General features: G+C 37.5%; 1 protein-coding gene across 18 annotated transcripts in view; it reads left to right on the plus strand.

The window, feature by feature from the left end:
• The window catches only part of Huwe1 (HECT, UBA and WWE domain containing 1, E3 ubiquitin protein ligase), a 139240-nt gene that overhangs the window by 90553 nt on the left and 29251 nt on the right, over positions 1 to 19436 (plus strand). For 15 of the 18 annotated variants that reach the window (XM_026784727.1, XM_026784725.1, XM_026784724.1 and 12 more), the window contains 16 exons: positions 668 to 820; positions 2143 to 2270; positions 2466 to 2547; positions 3110 to 3286; positions 3777 to 3936; positions 4468 to 4826; positions 6477 to 6672; positions 7682 to 7849; positions 9390 to 9535; positions 10075 to 10141; positions 11714 to 11931; positions 14589 to 14800; positions 15205 to 15387; positions 17877 to 18049; positions 18395 to 18543; positions 19246 to 19321. In XM_026784727.1, coding sequence (XP_026640528.1) covers positions 668 to 820; positions 2143 to 2270; positions 2466 to 2547; positions 3110 to 3286; positions 3777 to 3936; positions 4468 to 4826; positions 6477 to 6672; positions 7682 to 7849; positions 9390 to 9535; positions 10075 to 10141; positions 11714 to 11931; positions 14589 to 14800; positions 15205 to 15387; positions 17877 to 18049; positions 18395 to 18543; positions 19246 to 19321 — 2647 coding nt within the window. The remainder of the gene's footprint in view (positions 1 to 667; positions 821 to 2142; positions 2271 to 2465; positions 2548 to 3109; positions 3287 to 3776; positions 3937 to 4467; positions 4827 to 6476; positions 6673 to 7681; positions 7850 to 9389; positions 9536 to 10074; positions 10142 to 11713; positions 11932 to 14588; positions 14801 to 15204; positions 15388 to 17876; positions 18050 to 18394; positions 18544 to 19245; positions 19322 to 19436) is intronic. The other 3 variants (XM_026784729.1, XM_013350624.2, XM_026784730.1) reach the window with 2 other exon arrangements.

The following is a 19436-nucleotide window of genomic DNA, read 5'->3' on the forward strand; positions in this document are numbered from 1 at the left end:
ATATTTTTAGCAAGGTAAAACCTAAATAAAGAACAGCAATTATACTCATTTTAAGGACTTAAACATTGTCCAAATTAAAACCTCATTAATATTCTGGTATTTAGCAGTTTGACTTTGATTCTACAATAATTTCAGGGGATGTATAGTAAAGAATTAAAGAATCATTTGGAGACTGACTGTAGCAAAATCCCCCCCCCCCCCAAAAAAAAAAACAACCCACAAGGTTCTCTGTGGCTTTGGAGCCTGTCCTGGAACTTTCTCTTGTAGACCAGGCTGGCCTTCAACTCACAGAGATCCGCCTGCCTCTGTCTCCAGAGTAATTCTCTTTAAGGCATGCACTACCACCACCCAGCTTGTATCATTTTTTTTTAAATATTCATTTCCTTAGATTTAGCGTTCAGGCATTCTGTAATACAATTTAAGAATAACTGATTTAGCAAGATGGTTTATCCTGATGACCTAAATGCGGTGCCAAGAACCGATATGGTTTGAAGGATAGAACCATTTTTACAAGTTTTCTTTTGTGCATGTATATACAAATAAATGCAAATTTTAAAAGTTGTTTAGAATAATTGTTAATGATTGTCTTTTGATACTCTAAATGTTTTTGAATATTTGCACAGACTTTGGATTACTCTGCCGTTAAATGACTTGTCCTTTTTTCTAGGTGTGGGAAGCTGCTGATGTATTGATCAAAGCTGCTCTTCCTCTAACAACAAGTGACACAAAAACAGTGTCAGAGTGGATCAGTCAGATGGCCACCCTGCCTCAGGCCTCCAATTTGGCTACTAGAATCTTGCTTTTAACACTGCTTTTTGAGGTAACACACACACACACACATTTTGACTCTCACAGCTTGTTTAATTACCCAGCACTAAACACTACATTGATTTTGGGGAAAGTACAAAGCATGATCATGAGAGTCCACAATTTCCCTATAAGCTAAAAGGTGTATAGTAAAGTTGAAAGTACAAGGTTCCGAGTTTGGAAGGTTTATATGCATAATTTCTGGATAATGCAGGAAGAGCTTCTTAAAACAAGTTTTGAGTCAAAAGATGTTGGATGTGTTCACTGTCTGTATTTGGCTTTTATACATATGCATTCTTACCTGCATATATACTCAAGGGTGTCAGTTGTCACTTTAGAAGGACATTTGAATACTGAGGAATCCTAACTAGCAGCTGCAAATATCACAAAATATGAAAATCGGATATTAGGTTTAAGATATTTAGAATCAGACTCCTTTCCCTGCCCGATCAATTAGCAGATCCTTCAGGCAAAAGAGTAGTTTGGACAAGATATGTTACCGTTCTTAACAATATAAAAGCCAGAAGGCAGTTGACCTTGAAGAAGTGGTTCTTCATTTGTAATTCATTCTGTTTAACAGTAACTTATTTGAATCCAGTATTTATGTCAGACTGTCTTGAAAGGTTCCTGTAGAATAATAATTAAGGTTTTTTATAATGCTTTTCATTCAAACAGCTGACACTATTATGATTTTTTTCTCATTTCACATACACATTAGTTTTCTGTTTTGTCTAAATACCCACCTATTATTGAAGAATTGCCTACATTGGTTTTCTGTTAAAAGCAACACCAGTGAAACCCCCATTAAAAACAATTAATGTCTTAGTTTCCTTCAAATATAGAACTTTTCTGTAAATCAAAACTTTACAATTTAAATGTCTTTAAGACTGCACAGCCTCCAAGTGGTGGTGGTGGTGGTGCATGTCTTTAATTCCAGCACTTGGGAAGCAAAGGCAAGCTGATTTCTTGAGTTTGAGGCTAGCCTGGTCTATAGAACAAATTCCAAGAAAACCAGGGCTACACAAGTAACCCTGTGTTTGAACAAAACAGCTACCCAACCTAGTTGACTGTACTAAGGTATTTAAACCCATTTCCATATTGAGCATATTAATATACCTGATGCTATGTTTTGGGCACCTTATACTTTTTATTTAATCATTACATTGACTCTAGTGGTAGACATAATTTCCTTTTAACTTACGAATATGAAACCAAAATGTAGAAAACCCAAATAACTCATTTGAAATCACATAGTTCATAAATGATAACTGAATTTTTATTTTAAACTAGTTCTGTAAATGTTAACACCTGTATTATTGTTTCTTTTAAAATTAGGAGTTGAAGTTACCTTGTGCCTGGGTTGTTGAATCAAGTGGCATCCTTAATGTCCTAATCAAGCTCTTAGAAGTGGTTCAACCCTGCCTGCAGGCTGCCAAAGAACAAAAGGAGGTTCAGACCCCTAAGTGAGTGACCCTTTATCCTGATTTTGCTTCTCTTTTCCTGGGATTTGGCACTTGAGTTTAGGGCCTGAATCACTTTTCTAAAGCATATATGAAGTAAATTTTGAAGGTTTTATGGTTAGAGAATTGTAAAATACCTAACATTTTCCCCATTAATGCATGTTTCTGGCTTGCCCTAAACAAATAATTTCTTTTCAGATGGATCACACCTGTGTTGCTTCTTATTGATTTTTATGAAAAGACAGCCATCTCATCAAAGAGAAGAGCCCAAATGACTAAGGTATGTGAAGTACAATGTCTATGTTTAACATGATGGTTTTATTTCTTGAGGCAAGAATAGATCAGAAGAGAATAGTAGGAGAGCAGTGAAAATTGTAAAATTATCACACTGAAAATACAACTTGGGATTACATTAGTTGAATTTCTTCTTTAAGATGGAGAGTTGAAATCATTTTTCTTTTGTACCTATTTGTTTTAAAGGCCTCAAGATCTTATCCAGTTAATCAATGCTGTAGAAGTATGCTCTTTGACAATTTGAAAAACTTGAATTTCTAACAGTTCCTCTAGAAATATTTTTTTGAGATGAAGATTGCAATACTTGATTAAACCTCAGTAACTTCTTAACAACAGAATTTGTTCAATGTATCTCTCGCTGTCATGCTCCTTGTGTAGAAAACAGTTGGAAAAAAGTAGATGGTGGCAAGACAGGGAAATTGTTAGGTTTTTCACTTTTTTCTACATTAGTTTTAAGCAATGTATACTTAATGGCTATTGATTGTCTTGACAGAAAATAAAGCTAGCAGGAAATATAAAGAAACCTCATGTGTTTGCATTTTATTTAGTACCTTCAGTCCAACAGCAACAACTGGCGCTGGTTTGATGACCGCTCTGGACGTTGGTGTAGTTACAGTGCTAGTAACAACAGCACCATTGATTCTGCCTGGAAATCTGGAGAAACAAGTGTAAGATTCACTGCAGGCCGACGAAGATATACTGTCCAGTTTACTACAATGGTGCAGGTACATGCTCAACTAATAGTGTAAACTTGATAAAAGTGGAGGTATTGTACTTAATATGCATTTTGTTTTGTTTTTTTCTGAACCAGGAGTCTTGTAATGGTAAGGGTTAGGGATGTCCACTTCTAAATAGAGTTTTAAATTTTTATAGAACCAAGTTTTTCTAATAATCATTATCTAAACCATGAGTCTGTGGCAATTTGATACTGTTCTTCCTTGAAGTAAGGTTTTTATGTTTTTATATTCAATCAAGGATTAGAGAATAGTTAGTAGTTAGTGGTAGAAAGGATGTCTGCTCTGTTGGAAATTTCAGAGTTCATTATAGGTCTCTGTGTGTACTATTCTAGAGACCTTCAGCTTTAGTCTTTGTACATTGTAGAGATGGGGTAAATTGCCAGCCAGAGTTCCTTTCTGTTGCAGCATCTTCCCTGAAAGGATTCCTCACCCTCCTTTTTATGTAGAGATTTTTGTTTTTGTCTGTTTGAATTCCTAGGTTAATGAAGAAACAGGGAACCGACGCCCTGTGATGCTAACTCTCCTCAGGGTACCACGACTGAATAAAAACTCAAAAGGCAGCAATGGGCAGGAACTAGAGAAGACACTGGAAGAAAGCAAAGAAACGGATATCAAACGTAAAGAAAATAAAGGCAATGGTATGGTTTTAGTATTTCAAGTCTTTTTTGTTTTCCTTTAATAGTGGTTTGTATGTACACGTACGTACGTACACACACACGCACACACCCAAGTGAGTCTCAAATTAATAATCCTCCTACCTTGGTTACCCAAATAGTTGGGATTATAGGTTTGCACTCTTGTACACTGCATGAGTTTTGAATCCTATTTTAAAAGATTTATATTTATTTTTAAATGTGTGTGAGAGAATACCTTTGGACGCCAGAAGATGGAATCAGATCCCCTATAAGCTGGTCTTAAAGACAGTTGTAAGCTGCCCAATATATGCACTAGGAATCAAAGCCTTTAAATGGCTTAAGATCTAGCCAGTGGTCAATGATTTCATTTTCAAGGAACAGTAAAAAGTACATGTTTTTCTCCTCTGCTTACCTTTACGTCTGGTCTTAGAAATGGGTGTGTTTTCTAGACCGAATGATGGCAGGATGCTTTGTAAAGAGAGATGTGTGATGAAATGTCTAACTGTATACATCCTTCCCCTCCCTCATTTGTAGATATCCCCTTGGCCCTAGAGAATACAAACACCGAAAAAGAGCCAAGCCTGGAAGAAACAAAAATTGGGGAAATCTTAATCCAGGGCCTGACAGAAGATATGGTCACTGTTCTAATCCGAGCCTGTGTGAGCATGCTGGGAGTCCCTGTGGACCCAGATACATTGCACGCCACCCTTCGCCTCTGCCTGAGGCTCACCCGGGATCACAAATACGCCATGATGTTTGCAGAGCTGAAGAGTACACGAATGATCTTAAATTTGACCCAGAGCTCAGGCTTCAATGGCTTTACCCCTCTAGTCACCCTTCTCTTGAGACACATCATTGAGGATCCTTGCACTCTTCGACATACCATGGAAAAGGTCATTATTATTGGTGTCAGATGCTGATTTTTACTTTCTATCTTTGTTCTAGATTTTTTTCTTTTAAATCTTCCCCGGTTTGTCAGGCACTGTGATCGGCATTTAACAGTTAACCACTGTAAAAATCAGAAAATGGATTCATATTTTAGAACTAATTAAATAAGTCAGAGGAAGAAATGAAAAAAGTTATAAAACTATGTTTACACATAGACAACATCAAATAATAGAATGACAAATAATCTTCATCAGTAAAGCCTTTACCTCCTCCATACTTTTGCCGAATTCTCAGTCTCCCTACTTAATCTTTTCAGTAATCATCATGAGAGTTCACTTCTATTGTTCCTATCTTGAAAAACATGGTTTTGTTTCACAAGTAGATAGACTAGTGTTGGGATAGCCACTTTTTTTTGCCTGTCTTTGTTCATATTGTTAAAATTGTTGCCTTTAGAAATTCCTGAAAACCTGTATTTTTTTTTTTTACTTGATTGCTAGGAAAGTGGTACCAGTTTGTACTTAAATGTGTTTATATTAGATTTCCTATTCCTTATTCTGTTTGGTTTTGCCTCATGTGCTTAAAAATCAGACTACTTACAGCTGTTTTAAAGTAGCATATTTGAGATCAATGTAGAACCAATTACAGACAGAATTTGGGCTAATAACAAACTCTGCATACAGATCATGATTAGATGAAGAGACTCTTTGGAAAACTTAAATAATAATTGAAGCAGCATTCATAGGGAGCAAAGGAAGATCAGCGGCAGTAACATCAGGTTGGCAAAATGTAGTGCAGTTACAGCTGTGAAGAACCTGGTACATTATTTTCATTATGGTATGAAATTGGCACAGCAATATTATAGGACAGTTTCAAATTGCAGATTAAGATAACCTTTCCATTTAGTTTTTGTCTTTTTTTTCTTCTTCCGAGATTTGGTTTCTCTGTACCTTTGGAGCCTGTCCTCCTGTAGACCAGGCTGACCTCCAACTCACAGAGATCCGCCTCTGTTTGTCAAGATAAGGTTTCTTTGTAGCTTTGGAATCTGGCCTCGAACTCAGAGATCCTCCTGCCTCTGCCTCCCCAGTACCGGGCGGGATTAAAGGTGTGCATCATCACCCAGCTAGAAATTATTTTTTAAAAACTTCTTTTCAGCAGGGTGTGGTGGTGTGAAACTCTAATCCCAGTTCTTAGGCAGCAGAGGCAGGTGTATCTCTGTAAATTCACGGGTAGCCTGGTCTACAGAGTGAGTTCCAGGGTTGTAACACAGAAACTGACAAACTCAAATGAACAAAACTTATTTTCTTTCTATTTGTGTATTTTATTTTATTCGTATACACTAAGTGGATGTCTTTTATGTATTTTGAACCATTATTTCTTAAAATTGCAAAATTTTGGGGGAGGCTGGAGCTGACAGTTAAATTTGGATGCTATATGGTATCTGTGATCAGATACCCTTTTTCATTAATGCAGTCATATGAAAATGAGTGGTTTTGAGATATAATTTGTGAGACACATTTTAATTATAAAGGGTTTAAAGACCAAGTGTATCATCTACTGTTTCTAGACAAAGTTTGGTTAGCATTTTAATCTTTAATAGCATTTCTTTGTTTACAATTATATTTTTGGAAACTTAAATGGGCAATGCTTTTTACTAGGTTGTTCGCTCAGCAGCTACAAGTGGAGCTGGAAGTACTACCTCTGGTGTTGTATCTGGCAGCCTTGGCTCCCGGGAGATCAACTACATCCTTCGAGTTCTTGGGCCAGCTGCCTGCCGCAATCCAGACATATTCACAGAAGTAGCCAATTGCTGTATCCGCATTGCCCTTCCAGCCCCTCGAGGCTCAGGAACTGGTCAGTTTCATTTGCTGCTATTTTTTGAGGCTCTGAAGTCTGCTGCCGCCACCCCCACCACTCCCCCCCCCCCTTTTTTTTTTCTTTTTTGCAACTCTTATTTAAAAAAAAATATTTAATGGGAGCTCACTTATAGTTTCAGAGAGTTAATTTGTTTTCTTCCTTCCTTTCCTTTCTTTCATCTTTCCTTCTTTCATTCCTTTCTCCTTCCCTCAATCCCCCATCCCCCCTCTTTCCCTTTTTTTTTTCTTTTGACAAGATCTATAACTTAAATTCTCTTTAGGCAGACAGAGACATTGGTTGATCATTTGGGTCGGTAAATTTTATAGGTAATTACAGTAGCTTCTCTAGGCCTTGTCACATTTACCAAGGATTCATTCAGTATAATCTTTGACTACAAAAAGTTCATCTTGATGAGGCAATAGAATTTAACTATAGTTGATGGTTTATATATAGAATGCTGATGAAGAACAAATACTTATGTTGCTCATGGGATGCAGTGACAAACTTTAAGTGCTACCTGTATTCTTGCCAAAAAGATAATTCCTATGTTTTATTATGAGGAAGTAATTAGATTAATATTAAATTGTGGAATGTTTCACAGGCCTAAATTCATGATAAATACTAATATGAAAGGGAAAAAATACAAGTTTCTCTTCATAAGAGGAGAATAGTGAGATAATGACCACTACTGCTTGGATTGGGTTCTGGGTCGATTTCTTGGAGATTTGGGGGAAATACAAATGAACTTCCTCAGAAGGTTATGTATAAATATTTAAAAGTTTCTGAGATTGCTTGTTGAAGTAAAACAGAACTAAGTTTCAAATTTTCTTTATAGTTTATAAAAGGCACATTTTTTTTCGTATAAGACTTGAACCAATTTTCAAATGATCTTATTTCTTAAGCTCTCATACATTATGTAATCCTTGTTCTGGATACTACTTTGTCAGTAGTGAGGTTTAGGTGCCATTGCACTATTGTCTGATCTTTCTATTTGATTTTGCCCTAGCTTCAGATGATGAATTTGAGAATCTTAGAATTAAAGGCCCTAATGCTGTACAGCTGGTAAAGACAACACCATTGAAGCCTTCATCTCTACCTGTCATTCCTGAGACTATTAAGGAAGTTATCTATGATATGCTGAATGCTTTGGCTGCATACCATGCTCCAGAGGAAGGTATGTGTCTAGCCAGCTTTTTGAAGCAGGATTCTGAAGGATGTGTTTTCTTGCTTTTGTCATTTCAGCTAGCATGCCTTAGTAATTACTACATCCACACAGTCCTGGAATCAAAAAGTGAACCCTATAAGGGATGAGATGGCTCAGAAGTTAAGAGCTCTTGTTACTCTTGTAGTGGACCCCAATTCGGTTTCCAACATCTGTATCGCTCAACTCACAACCACTTGTGACTCTGACTTTACACCCTTTGCTAGGCTCTGCAGTCACTTGTACACAGACATACATGCATAAATGAATCATTTTTTATTACTTTTTTGTTTTTTAAGACAGGGTTTCTCTCTGTAGCCTTGGCTGTCTTGGAACTTACTCTGTAGGCAGACTGTTTTTGAACTCAGAGACCCACCTGCCTCTTTTCTTTTAACAAAAGATTGTTGCTTTTTGTGGTGGTGGCATATGCCTTTAATCCCTGCACCAGAAAGGCAGAGGCCGGTAGACCTCTTGAGTTTGAGACAGAGACAGCCTGGTCTACAAAGCAATTTCCTGTACCTCCAAGGCCACACAGAAAAGCCCTGCCGTGAAAAACAAAAACAGATCAACAAGAAAAATGGCAAATAGTGCACATCTCTGAAGAAACTGATGAGCATAAAATATGACTGATGCAAGAGTAATTCTGAGTCATTTTAAGGTAAGTCACATTAATCTGTTGTGATATTGAATCTTGAATGATATTGACAGATTTTGCCAAATGTTTATTAGAATGGTAATATAGGAGTGTGCATGAAGATTCAAAAAGAAGCAATACCATTGCACAAGCAAATACTAAGAATTTTGTCATTTTCATACTCAAAAACAAAATGTCTTTATAGATTATATCAAAGAACTAAGTTTATTATTGTGACATTGTTTCCTCACTTTCAGACCACCATCCCAATATACCTTTCTTTGTATGAGAGTGATTAGAAAAGCATGTTTTAATTTTTTGAACCCAAAGTTGTATTCTAGTCATGCCTTTTAGTTTTATTTATGTTTTATTTAGTAAAATGAGCAGTGATAGAAATAATTGTAGAGAAATACTAAACATTTGGTGCTTTTGCTTCATATACTCTTCTAATCCTTTCAGAGTTTCTTGGTTTTCTTCCTATCACAGTACCATTACTGCATTTCCTAGTCTTCTCTCCACACAGTGATTTAGCTCTCATTCTAATGGATTGTACAAGCCTTTCACCCTAAATGTGTTTTTGGACTTGACAGCTTAAGAATGTGAAAAGACTAATAAACTAGTTTATGTTAGAGTAACAACCATACATCACTTAATAACAGGAATATGTTCTGAGAAATGCATTAACTAACTTAACCTTTTGGTTTAACATACTATATACATAGGTAATATTGCATATATGTGCCATTATAGTTATATTTGTTCTATAGCATAATTACTACACTGGTGCTCTTAAATGCTGTGATCCAATAACATTGCACAAATATTATACAGTTAAAGAACCATAGTTTAATTTTAGACACTTGTTTATTTTTTTCCTAGTAGACAAATCTGATCCTAAACCTGGGGGAATGACCCAAGAGGTTGGCCAGCTCCTACAAGACATGGGTGATGATGTATACCAGCAGTACCGGTCACTTACTCGTCAAAGCAGTGACTTTGATACACAGTCAGGCTTTTCCTTAAATGTGAGTCATTTCCAGCTGTTCTATGTTTTTCCTCTCTTTCCATTGTCCCTATTTTCTTAGTATCTAGGATTATCCAAAGTGGGGAAAAGTATTAATTTTGTCAGAATGATGGCCCACACCTTTAATTAATCCTACCACTCAGGAGACAGACACAAGCAGGTTTTCATGAGTTCAAGGCCACCCAGGGCTACATAATAAGACTCGGGAATAAAAGTATTAATTTTCATACATATATAAATTATATTTGTAAAAATACAAAATTAATTTTCATACATATGTACAATTAATATATAATTAATTTTAATACATATATAAAGTTCCTAAAAATGAAAACAAAATTAGGGTTCTCTGACATTTTACTCTTTGGGTTCATCATTTTCCTCTTTACTTGGCTATGTCAATCACAGATTATAGAGAGAATGTGGCTGAAAGGTCAAACAAGAAGAATCTGTAGCAGTCTCAGCCATTGCTCTCAAAAAGAATCTTTTTTGTGGACTGTGTATAGAATTCATGACAGCTCACATGTATTCATCTTCCAGAGTCAAGTCTTTGCTGCAGATGGTGCCCCTGCTGAGACTTCCACAACTGGAACCTCCCAAGGAGAGGGTAATAATTTGCCTTTTTCCCATTTGTACTATCTGTTGGGAAGATTTCTCAAAGAAACTGGTTATTAGCCTAGCGGTGGTGGCGCACGCCTTTAATTCTCACACTTGGGAGGCAGAGGCAGGCGGATCTCTGTGAGTTCGAGGCCAGCCTGGTCTACAAGGGCTAGTTACAGGACAGGCTCCAAAGCTACAGAGAAACCATGTCTCGAAAAGCCAAAATATATATATATATATAAAATAAAAGAAACTGGTTTTCTCAGGCCTAGGATAGGGTGTCATTGTCACATTTACATTTACTTGTCTGGGCAGTGATTTTTCAAGGGTGAGCCCAGTGTTCTGCAGATACAGACTGCTGAAGTTAATAGAACTGTAATTGTCATTAACTTGTTAATGGTTGGTGTAGTGATATCCTTAAGTTGTACTGTTTGTGCTTTGCCGTATTCCCTTTTAGTAGACTTCACACGCTGGTTTATAGAGTTTGTTTGTGTTAGTGACATTATAGCTGTATGGTTTTGGGAGTTTATTCCTTTAATTAAAAGTTTTAAAATAAAATTTAGGGGATACTTTGGTTAATACTATTTCGAAGAGATTAAAATGAGATAAAGTTAGGGCTGGAGAGATGGCTTAGTGGTTAAGAGCCATCTTAATTTTTAGAGGACCTGAGTTTAGTTCTTAACACCCACCCATCAGACAGCTTAGAGCCACGTGCCTGTTACTCTACTTTTCAGAGATCTGACACCTGACTTCCTCAATCACCCACCACACACTAAGTGTACATGCCCCCACATCCATACACACAATTAAAAATTAAAAATAATGTGAATCTTTTTCTTAATCAGTGAAGTGATAGCTAATTTGGGATCTGTTCTTTGAAGACCCAAATTCTGTTCCCAGCACCATGTTAAGGGCCTTACAGCTTCTGTGAATATCTGCACTCATGCATGTGCCCATATACAGTTGAAAATAATATAAGTAAAATAATGGCTAATTCATTTTAGTGACCTTACTGCCCTAATGAAATATGGCATATTAGTTAAAAAAAATGTCTTTGTCTTTACTATGTGTCAGACTGTATTGGATGCCTACAGTTAAAGAATTTTGTCTAATAAAGGGAGACCGCAACACTTACAAGATAACTGATAGAATGTACACATACTTCCATGAGATAGAATGGGCACATATTTCCGTGTATCTAGACGGCACAGGAGTTCAACATTTAAATAAAGTTACTTAAGTTTGTGCTAGGCAAGTATATGGGAACAAAAAAATTAAGAAGTTGGCTATTTAGAAAATGCCCAATACATTATTATATACACTCTCTCATACTAATACACTATTCTAGGGATAAAATTGCACAAGCTTCAGGAAGTGATGGTTGCATGGGTGGTTGGTTCATGCCCCACCATCGTCTTTTAACCTTGTTCATTGTCTTTGTCATTCAGCTACAGTGGCAATCAGAGTGTTTGATATTCACAAGTGCCCTAAAATGGAAGAAATTCTTTCTACCTATGGCTTGATTTTTTTTTTTTTTTAATGTTTTGCAAGTGAAAATGAACAGGTGGTTTTCTTCCAGGAGCTTCAACTCCAGAGGACACTCGAGAAGGGAAGAAAGATAAAGAAGGGGACCGGACCTCTGAGGAAGGCAAGCAGAAAGGCAAGGGCAGCAAACCTTTAATGCCTACCTCTACTATCCTTCGTCTTCTGGCAGAGTTGGTGAGGTCCTATGTTGGTATTGCAACCCTGATTGCAAACTACAGCTATACCGTGGGCCAGTCTGAGCTGATCAAAGAGGTAATGTTTCTAGTTTTTCCTTTCAGTGTTATTCTTTGATCATTTGGTTACCTCTTAGACTCTGTTGGAAACTCCTGAATGCCAAATATTCACCTAATGCCGAAAGAACAACTAGGCTTTTCGCTGTGATGTCAAGCAGTCGGGGTAATTAGGGAAATCAGTTAATGAAGTCTTCCATATCTTGTTTTGCTTAACAAATTTTGAGATTCATTTTTTGTATTTTCAGAGTTTTCATCTCATGGTTGTATTTTCTATTGTATGAATTTGCTGTAATCTTTTATTATTGTTAATTGACATTTGAATCATTTTCTGTTTGGAGCTATCACTGTAGTACTGCTGTTAACATCTTATTCATGTCTTGGTAAACATACAGATGCATATCTCTTGGGTGATAGATTGCCTAAGAGTGTTCCCCCCCCCCCCCAAGACAGGGTTTCTCTGTGGCTTTGGAGCCTGTCCTGGAACTAGCTCTGTAGACCAGGCTGGTCTTGAACTCACAGACATCCACCTGCCTCTGCCTCCTGAGTGCTGGGATTAAAGGCGTGTGCCACCATCGTCCGGCTCTAAGAGTATTTTTTGCTGAGCTCTAGCGCATGAATTTGTATGACTTTAACAGAAGACACCTAAAGTTTACCAGAGTGTTAGTGGTCTGAGTGTATATATTACCAGACACGTATGAAAATTCTGATTGTTTCATATTATGCTACCACATGATAGTCAGTCTTACTCATTCCAGTAGGGTTGTTAGGATTTGTATTTCCTTGTTAACTATATTTTCATATTTATTGGATATTTGGAATGTATCTGTTAAAGGTGCTTGCTTGCTTTGCTTGCTTGGGTTGCTTGAGTTTGTTGGTGAGACTATTTTGTTGTTCAAACTGGCCTTAAGTTCCTGGGCTCAATCTTCAATCCTCAACCCGCCTCTGGAATAGTTGAACTAACACCTGGCTTCAAGTTTTTCATTAAATTCTTTATCGTATATGTAAGCCCCTTATTGACATATATGCATTCATATATGTGTGTGTGTGTGTTACTAGGTTTTTATTCATATAAGTAATAATTTATGGAATAAGACTTTAAGCTATAAATGTATTGAGTATCTTGCCCATTAAATATCTAAACATCTTACAGCTATGGCTACATGTTTAACAAATACTATTGATTATCCTTGCCCCCACATCAGAGTTAGTAGAAGTACTATCTCTTCATAGTAGGAGAAAAGGCTGAGAGCCACAAAGTAAAGCCATATTGTATGGGAACAAAAGTAAAATTTGTCTTAGATTCCAAGCTAAGTGCTTGCTACTTGTTTTCTCTGCTTTCCTAAACTGCAAATCTTTTCTCAGATTGTACCAATAATAATGATAGATGACATAGCTTAGATTCAAAAAGTAATTTTTACTTTGTATTTCACTGGGAGTTAAATTTTGTTTCTATTAATCTGTTCTAAACTCACTTTGTCCAGTTTTTCAGGCTCCAGAATTCTACTTAGAGATACAAATTTGACATAAAATTGGTTATTTAAATCATGAATTGGGTGACATTTATTACATTATTACATTTACGGTGTTGTACAGCTATCACTTCTTACTTCAAAAATCTGCCTGAATAATAAAAACTAATTTCTCTAAAAGTCAGTATAGAACTTAGAGAGAAAAAGATTTTTGTCTTAACTTCTTTTTGCTATTTTCTTGTAATCCTATATTGAAATTTTTATTTATATGTGTCTCTGACTATGCTCTCTGTCTCCTATTCAGCTCTTGCAAGTTTCCAGCACAGGGTATCAGGCACATTGCAAGTTTCAGAAGGGATTGTAACATTCAAAAATGGATATTTGAATCCTTCATCATTGACTAAATTCTTGATACAAGCCACTTTTCTTTAGGTCTCATATTACCCACTTAACAGCTGGAGAAAATATGCTTTATTTGCTTCAATTTTACTGGTTTGCTATAAGCAGTTCCATTAAAGTCACTAAGTTTTAGGGATCCAGTGCAGTTAGCTCTCATCTGAAATCCCAGTACTCTGAAAGTAAAGACAAGGATTCCAAGTTTCCAGCTAGCCTAGACTATATAATCCAATCTCAAAATTTTTATTAATATTAAAAAATACCAAATATTGTTGAGTGTGGCCGCACACACCTTTAATCTCAGGTCTAGGAACAGTTAGTGGCCATAATGGTCTATATGGTAAATCCCAGGAGAGCCAGGGCTACACAGTGTGAGGCCGTGTCTTAAATATAAAAAACAGAAAGTAAGTGACTACCTCCATGATAATGAGTTTTGAGAAATTAATGGGATCTGGAAGCGTTATAAAGCCTCTCAAAGAATTCTTTTTTTTTTTTTTTTTTTTTTTTTTTTTTTTGTTTTTTGAGACAGGGTTTCTCTGTGGCTTTGGAGCCTGTCCTGGAACTAGCTCTGTAGACCAGGCTGGTCTCGAACTCACAGAGATCCGCCTGCCTCTGCCTCCCGAGTGCTGGGATTAAAGGCGTGCGCCACCATCGCCCGGCAGCCTCTCAAAGAATTCTAATTGGTTCACTACTTAACCCAGCTTGTATCTTGAACGACTTGAAAGTAAAACCGTTTGTATACTTTGTTGTTATACAAATGATGTAGCTTAATTGTACTTTTGAATAAATGTCACAATTAATGACTTTTCAGGACTGCAGTGTGCTAGCTTTTGTCCTGGACCATCTCCTTCCACACACCCAGAATGCAGAAGACAAGGACACACCTGCCTTGGCCCGTCTGTTCCTTGCAAGTCTGGCTGCTGCAGGGAGTGGCACAGATGCTCAGGTGGCCCTAGTGAATGAAGTAAAAGCAGCCCTGGGACGGGCACTTGCTATGGCTGAGAGTACAGAGAAACATGCCAGGTAAAGCCTGTGCCTAGCCTAATGCTGATAAGCAAGAACATCTCTTACTCCATGGTGCAAGGGGGTTCCTTGCACTTGACCAAGAATTCTAGTCATACCAACAATGTACATAAAGTCTTTTCCCCACAGTGAACTGATTATATTTGAAGGAAGAAGATAACACAACTTGAGAAAAAAACAAATGAATGTTTTGACTCTCTTTCTTTAAACACAAAATTGAGCAGGTTTTATCATTTCTGTAGTAAACAGTACTAATGAGAAGGATTAATTCTCTGTGTAGATATTATTTCCAGAAGAAAAAGACAAAGAGCATACATAAAACGATTATCTAAAGCAAGTTAGTAAAGTCATCATTTAAATATGGGCTATATTCACTTGACAGAGGTATCAAACTTCTTTCCCAGACTTCAGGCAGTGATGTGTATCATCAGTACTATTATGGAGTCCTGCCCCTCCACCTCCAGCTTCTACAGTAGTGCCACAGCCAAGACTCAGCATAATGGCATGAACAACATCATTCGACTGTTCCTCAAGAAGGGACTAGTCAATGACCTGGCCAGAGTTCCTCACAGCCTAGACTTGTCCAGGTAAAGTAATGCCCTGTTGTTCTACATGTTTGGAGAAGCAGCTTTTCTTAAAAAGAAAACTTCAGTTGTAAATAAAAGTTATGCTGTGCTTACTAAGTGGATAGATATTAATTGGTTTAATGTTATTCTTGATGTTTTCTGAAATGATGGGGTCTACTTTCCTACAAAAGACTGCCTTTTAGATTTGGTACTGTTGCTTCCTTGCAGTGTAGTTTAGCTATACATTTATTCTGTTCCTGTAAACTTACAGTTGGCTCTAAAGATTTACTGAAGCAGTTTAATTCTGTCTTAAGTGAAAGCTCAGATGTTAAAGCTCAGTAATGGCACTTATTAACAGCACTACTTAGCACTATCAAACTCAGTCGTATAATGTCGGATGTCTATATATTTATATCTTGGTACTGTTTTTTCTGTTTTGGTTTTACTTTCCTGGAGCTCTTTTTAAACATAGTATTATTTAACTTCCAAGTATTAAGTAAATGTTTCCTTAAAATGAAACATTTATGTTCACATGTTCCCAGTTATTCTAATTGAGCCTTTCCCTGGGAACATGTTTTGATCCAGGGTCCAGTGAAGATTGTACATGACATTTGGATTTCAAAAAGTCTTTTTTTCTCTAGGCAGGGATACATCCTAGTTGGTATAGTCTTTGCTAGCATGCATGAAGCTCTCTGTCAGATCCATAATATTGCATAAATCAGGGTTGTTGATAAATAGCATAGCACCAGCATATGGAAGATGGAAAAAGAGGGCCAGGAATTTGAGGCCATTTGGGGCTGCATAAAACACAGTCTCAAAAGGGAAAAGGGTTTAATGCGTTTCTTGATATTTGACTACGCCAAAGAACTCAGGGTGAATGTGTTACAGATGATCCCCTGAGTCTACGTTTATGTGATTTCCCCCTTACAGATGTATTTCTGGTTAAACATTTTAGGAAAAAATATTAGCATGATACTTACTCTTCACATCAATTTTGGCAATATATAGATCGACTGCCACTCTTCAGTGATTTAAAAAAAAATCCTGCTTTTAGCCAGGCATGGTGGCCCATGCCATTAATCCCAACACTTGGGAGGCAAAAGCAGGCAAAGGCAAGTCTTGAGTTTGAGGCTAGGCTGGTCTACAGAGTAAGTTTCAGGACAACCAGAGATGTTATGCAGAGAAGCTATGGCTAGAAAATCAAAGCAAAACAAAATCTGCTTTTATATGCTTGTCACTATAGATTCATTCTATATTCACCATTTTTGTAGTCCTTTGTTATCAGTGTTTTTGGTGCTCAAATCAAACCTGAGTTTATTTTCCTGTTATTTTTGAAAATTTTCTCACAGAATGATACCCCAAGCTCGTTTTGTTCTGTTTTGTTTGATTTGCAAGACGGTTTCTCTGCATAACACCCCTGACTTTCCTGAAACCAGCTGTGTAGACCAGGCTCGCCTTGAACTCACAGAGTTCTGGCTGCCTCTGCCTCTCAAAGTGCTGGAATTAAAGGCATGGACCACTACACCTGGATCTATAGCTCATTTGTAGTTTCCATGTCCTAGTTTTTAGATGTGTTCTTATGAGCTTTGGTTCATTTTAGTGTTGATTGGTATCGATCACTGTCAGATAATAACAAGAATCCTCTAGTATTAATGGGGTCCTGCTTAGTCTCGTGTACCTTATAACACTTAGAAATCTTTAACTACAGATCCTGTGACATTTTCACTGAACTTAAGGAACCCTGCATAGTATAGACTTAAATGATCTTTTAAGATCTTGAGATTTAAAGACTAAAAGCTAGACATGCGGTGGCACACAACTATAATCCTAGCAGTTAGAAGGAAGAAAATCAGTAGTTTAGGATTATCCCCTACTACACAGAGATTTTGACTAGCCCGAGGCAGCTAGCTATATGAGACTGAAGAAAAGAGTATATAAGGGGGCTGGAGAGATGGCTCAGAGGTTAAGAGCATTGCCTGCTCTTCCAAAGGTCCTGAGTTCAATTCCCAGCAACCACACGGTGGCTCACAACCATCTGTAATGGGATCTGGTGCCCTCTTCTGGCCTGCAGCATACAGACAGAATATTGTATACATAATAAATAAATTAAAAAAAAGAGGATATAAGTACAAAATAAAGGGATTTGGAAATGTTTTTGTTTTGTTGATTAGTTGGTTGGTTTTGGTTTTCCTTGATAGTCTAAATAGTTTGCTATTTGCTTGTGGTAATTCAAAATTCTGCCTCTACTCAAGAATTTTTCATGTGTTTACTATAGCTTCATGAAATAGGACATTGATTTAACCTTTGCTTTACTAGGCCGTATTCTTTGAAAGTCTTTAAACCATAGAGTCTTTTCTTCTAAATGCCAGGTTGAAAGGTCCATACTTTGTGCCCATTTCTTTTTCTCTCTAATAGCTTCTATTTAAAAAAAAAACCTTAGTTATACTTAGCAGATGGACATCTAGTATTTCTATACTCAGTTCATCTCTGTATTTTTTTCTTTATCTCAGTCCCAATATGGCCAATACGGTCAATGCTGCTCTAAAACCTTTGGAAACACTTTCCCGGATTGTAAACCAGCCCAGTAGCCTTTTTGGCAGCAAGAGTGCTTCTAACAAGAGCAAGTCTGAGCAGGATGCCCAAGGAGCCTCTCAGGATTCAAATAACCATCAACAAGATCCAGGTAGGGATTAAGAAACAATGTACTGGAAAGCTAGAAGGGTGGGAGTTGTTGCTTTGTAGCTATGGAATTAAGCTGTTCTAGCTTTGTGTTGTTTCCCTGGGAACTTGCTGTCCTTGTAGATATCTGTAGTATTGGGAATTTAGCCCAAGAACAATTTCTTCACATTACAGCCTTATTTTGGTATCCTCACATGTAGCCTTGTCTTTCATATGTCGTCCATTTGTTTATACTCTGAGAATTTGTAAACTTGCCCAAGGAAGGGGCCTTACTGTGTTCCTGCTTGCCTCATGGTGCCAGCATATAAGCAACCTTTTGATTATTATGCTGGTTGGTTGATTGTTTCAGGCGAGCCTGGGGAAGCAGAAGTGCAGGAGGAGGATCATGATGTCTCTCAGACAGAGGTGGCAGATGGGGATATCATGGATGGGGAGGCTGAAACCGACTCAGTGGTGATTGCTGGGCAGCCTGAGGTGCTCAGTTCACAAGAGATGCAGGTAGGGAGGCAGATCATTCCGGCAATCTTTTTGCGGCGCTGAACCAAACCCCCAGGTGGTGTGGGTGGGTGAGTACTTTAAATCTTTGTCTCAATGGATCTTCAGAGGAACACAGATGATATGCTTACTTGATGCTAAGTGAATGTATTTGAATTGTTTTTTAAAGGAGGACAGAACCAGAATGCCATGCACTGTGAAACGGTATAGATCGCAGCCAGACACAGATGAAATGTTAATCTGACTGAGTGCCCAGTGTCTTTGATTTATTTGGCTCTGATCATTATTGAAAGCTACTTAGCTTCATTTTATGCCATACCACCAGATCTTGCTGGGTTGTTTCAATATCAGTCTTCTAAAGATGCTAAAGAAAGCATAGTAATTTGGTAGCAATGGCTAAGAAACTGTGCCTATGGACCTTAGCTGCTGGCTGTATATTGATCTGTATGTATTCCTGGGCAGTCTAAGACTAACCTGGTATCCATTAACCAAGATAGACCCATTTGAAAGACAGTCTTGAGTGTGGCTTTATTGGAAGCAATGGTAGTCTCTGTGTCAACAGCACCACATCTACAGTTTTTATGTCATAACCTATCACATACTATTATAGAAACATGCTCCCTTGATGGCTTTTTTAGGAGTTCCAGTGCTAGCACATTGATAGACTTGTATGCATCCATATATATATGTTCTATTTCTCTCCAGGTTGAGAATGAGCTGGAGGACCTGATAGATGAGTTGCTTGAGAGGGATGGCGGATCTGGGAACAGTACAATTATAGGTGAGAGCCCCAGAACTGAGTATAGCTTCTTCCTTTGTGTCAGTCTCTCTTGGGAGGACCCTTTTTCTCATCATCTGCTTGCTCAGCTCTGCCTAAGGGCTCATATAGCCAGCCT

This window comes from Microtus ochrogaster, chromosome X (genome assembly GCF_000317375.1).
Source record: "Microtus ochrogaster isolate Prairie Vole_2 chromosome X, MicOch1.0, whole genome shotgun sequence".
NCBI lineage: Eukaryota > Metazoa > Chordata > Mammalia > Rodentia > Cricetidae > Microtus > Microtus ochrogaster.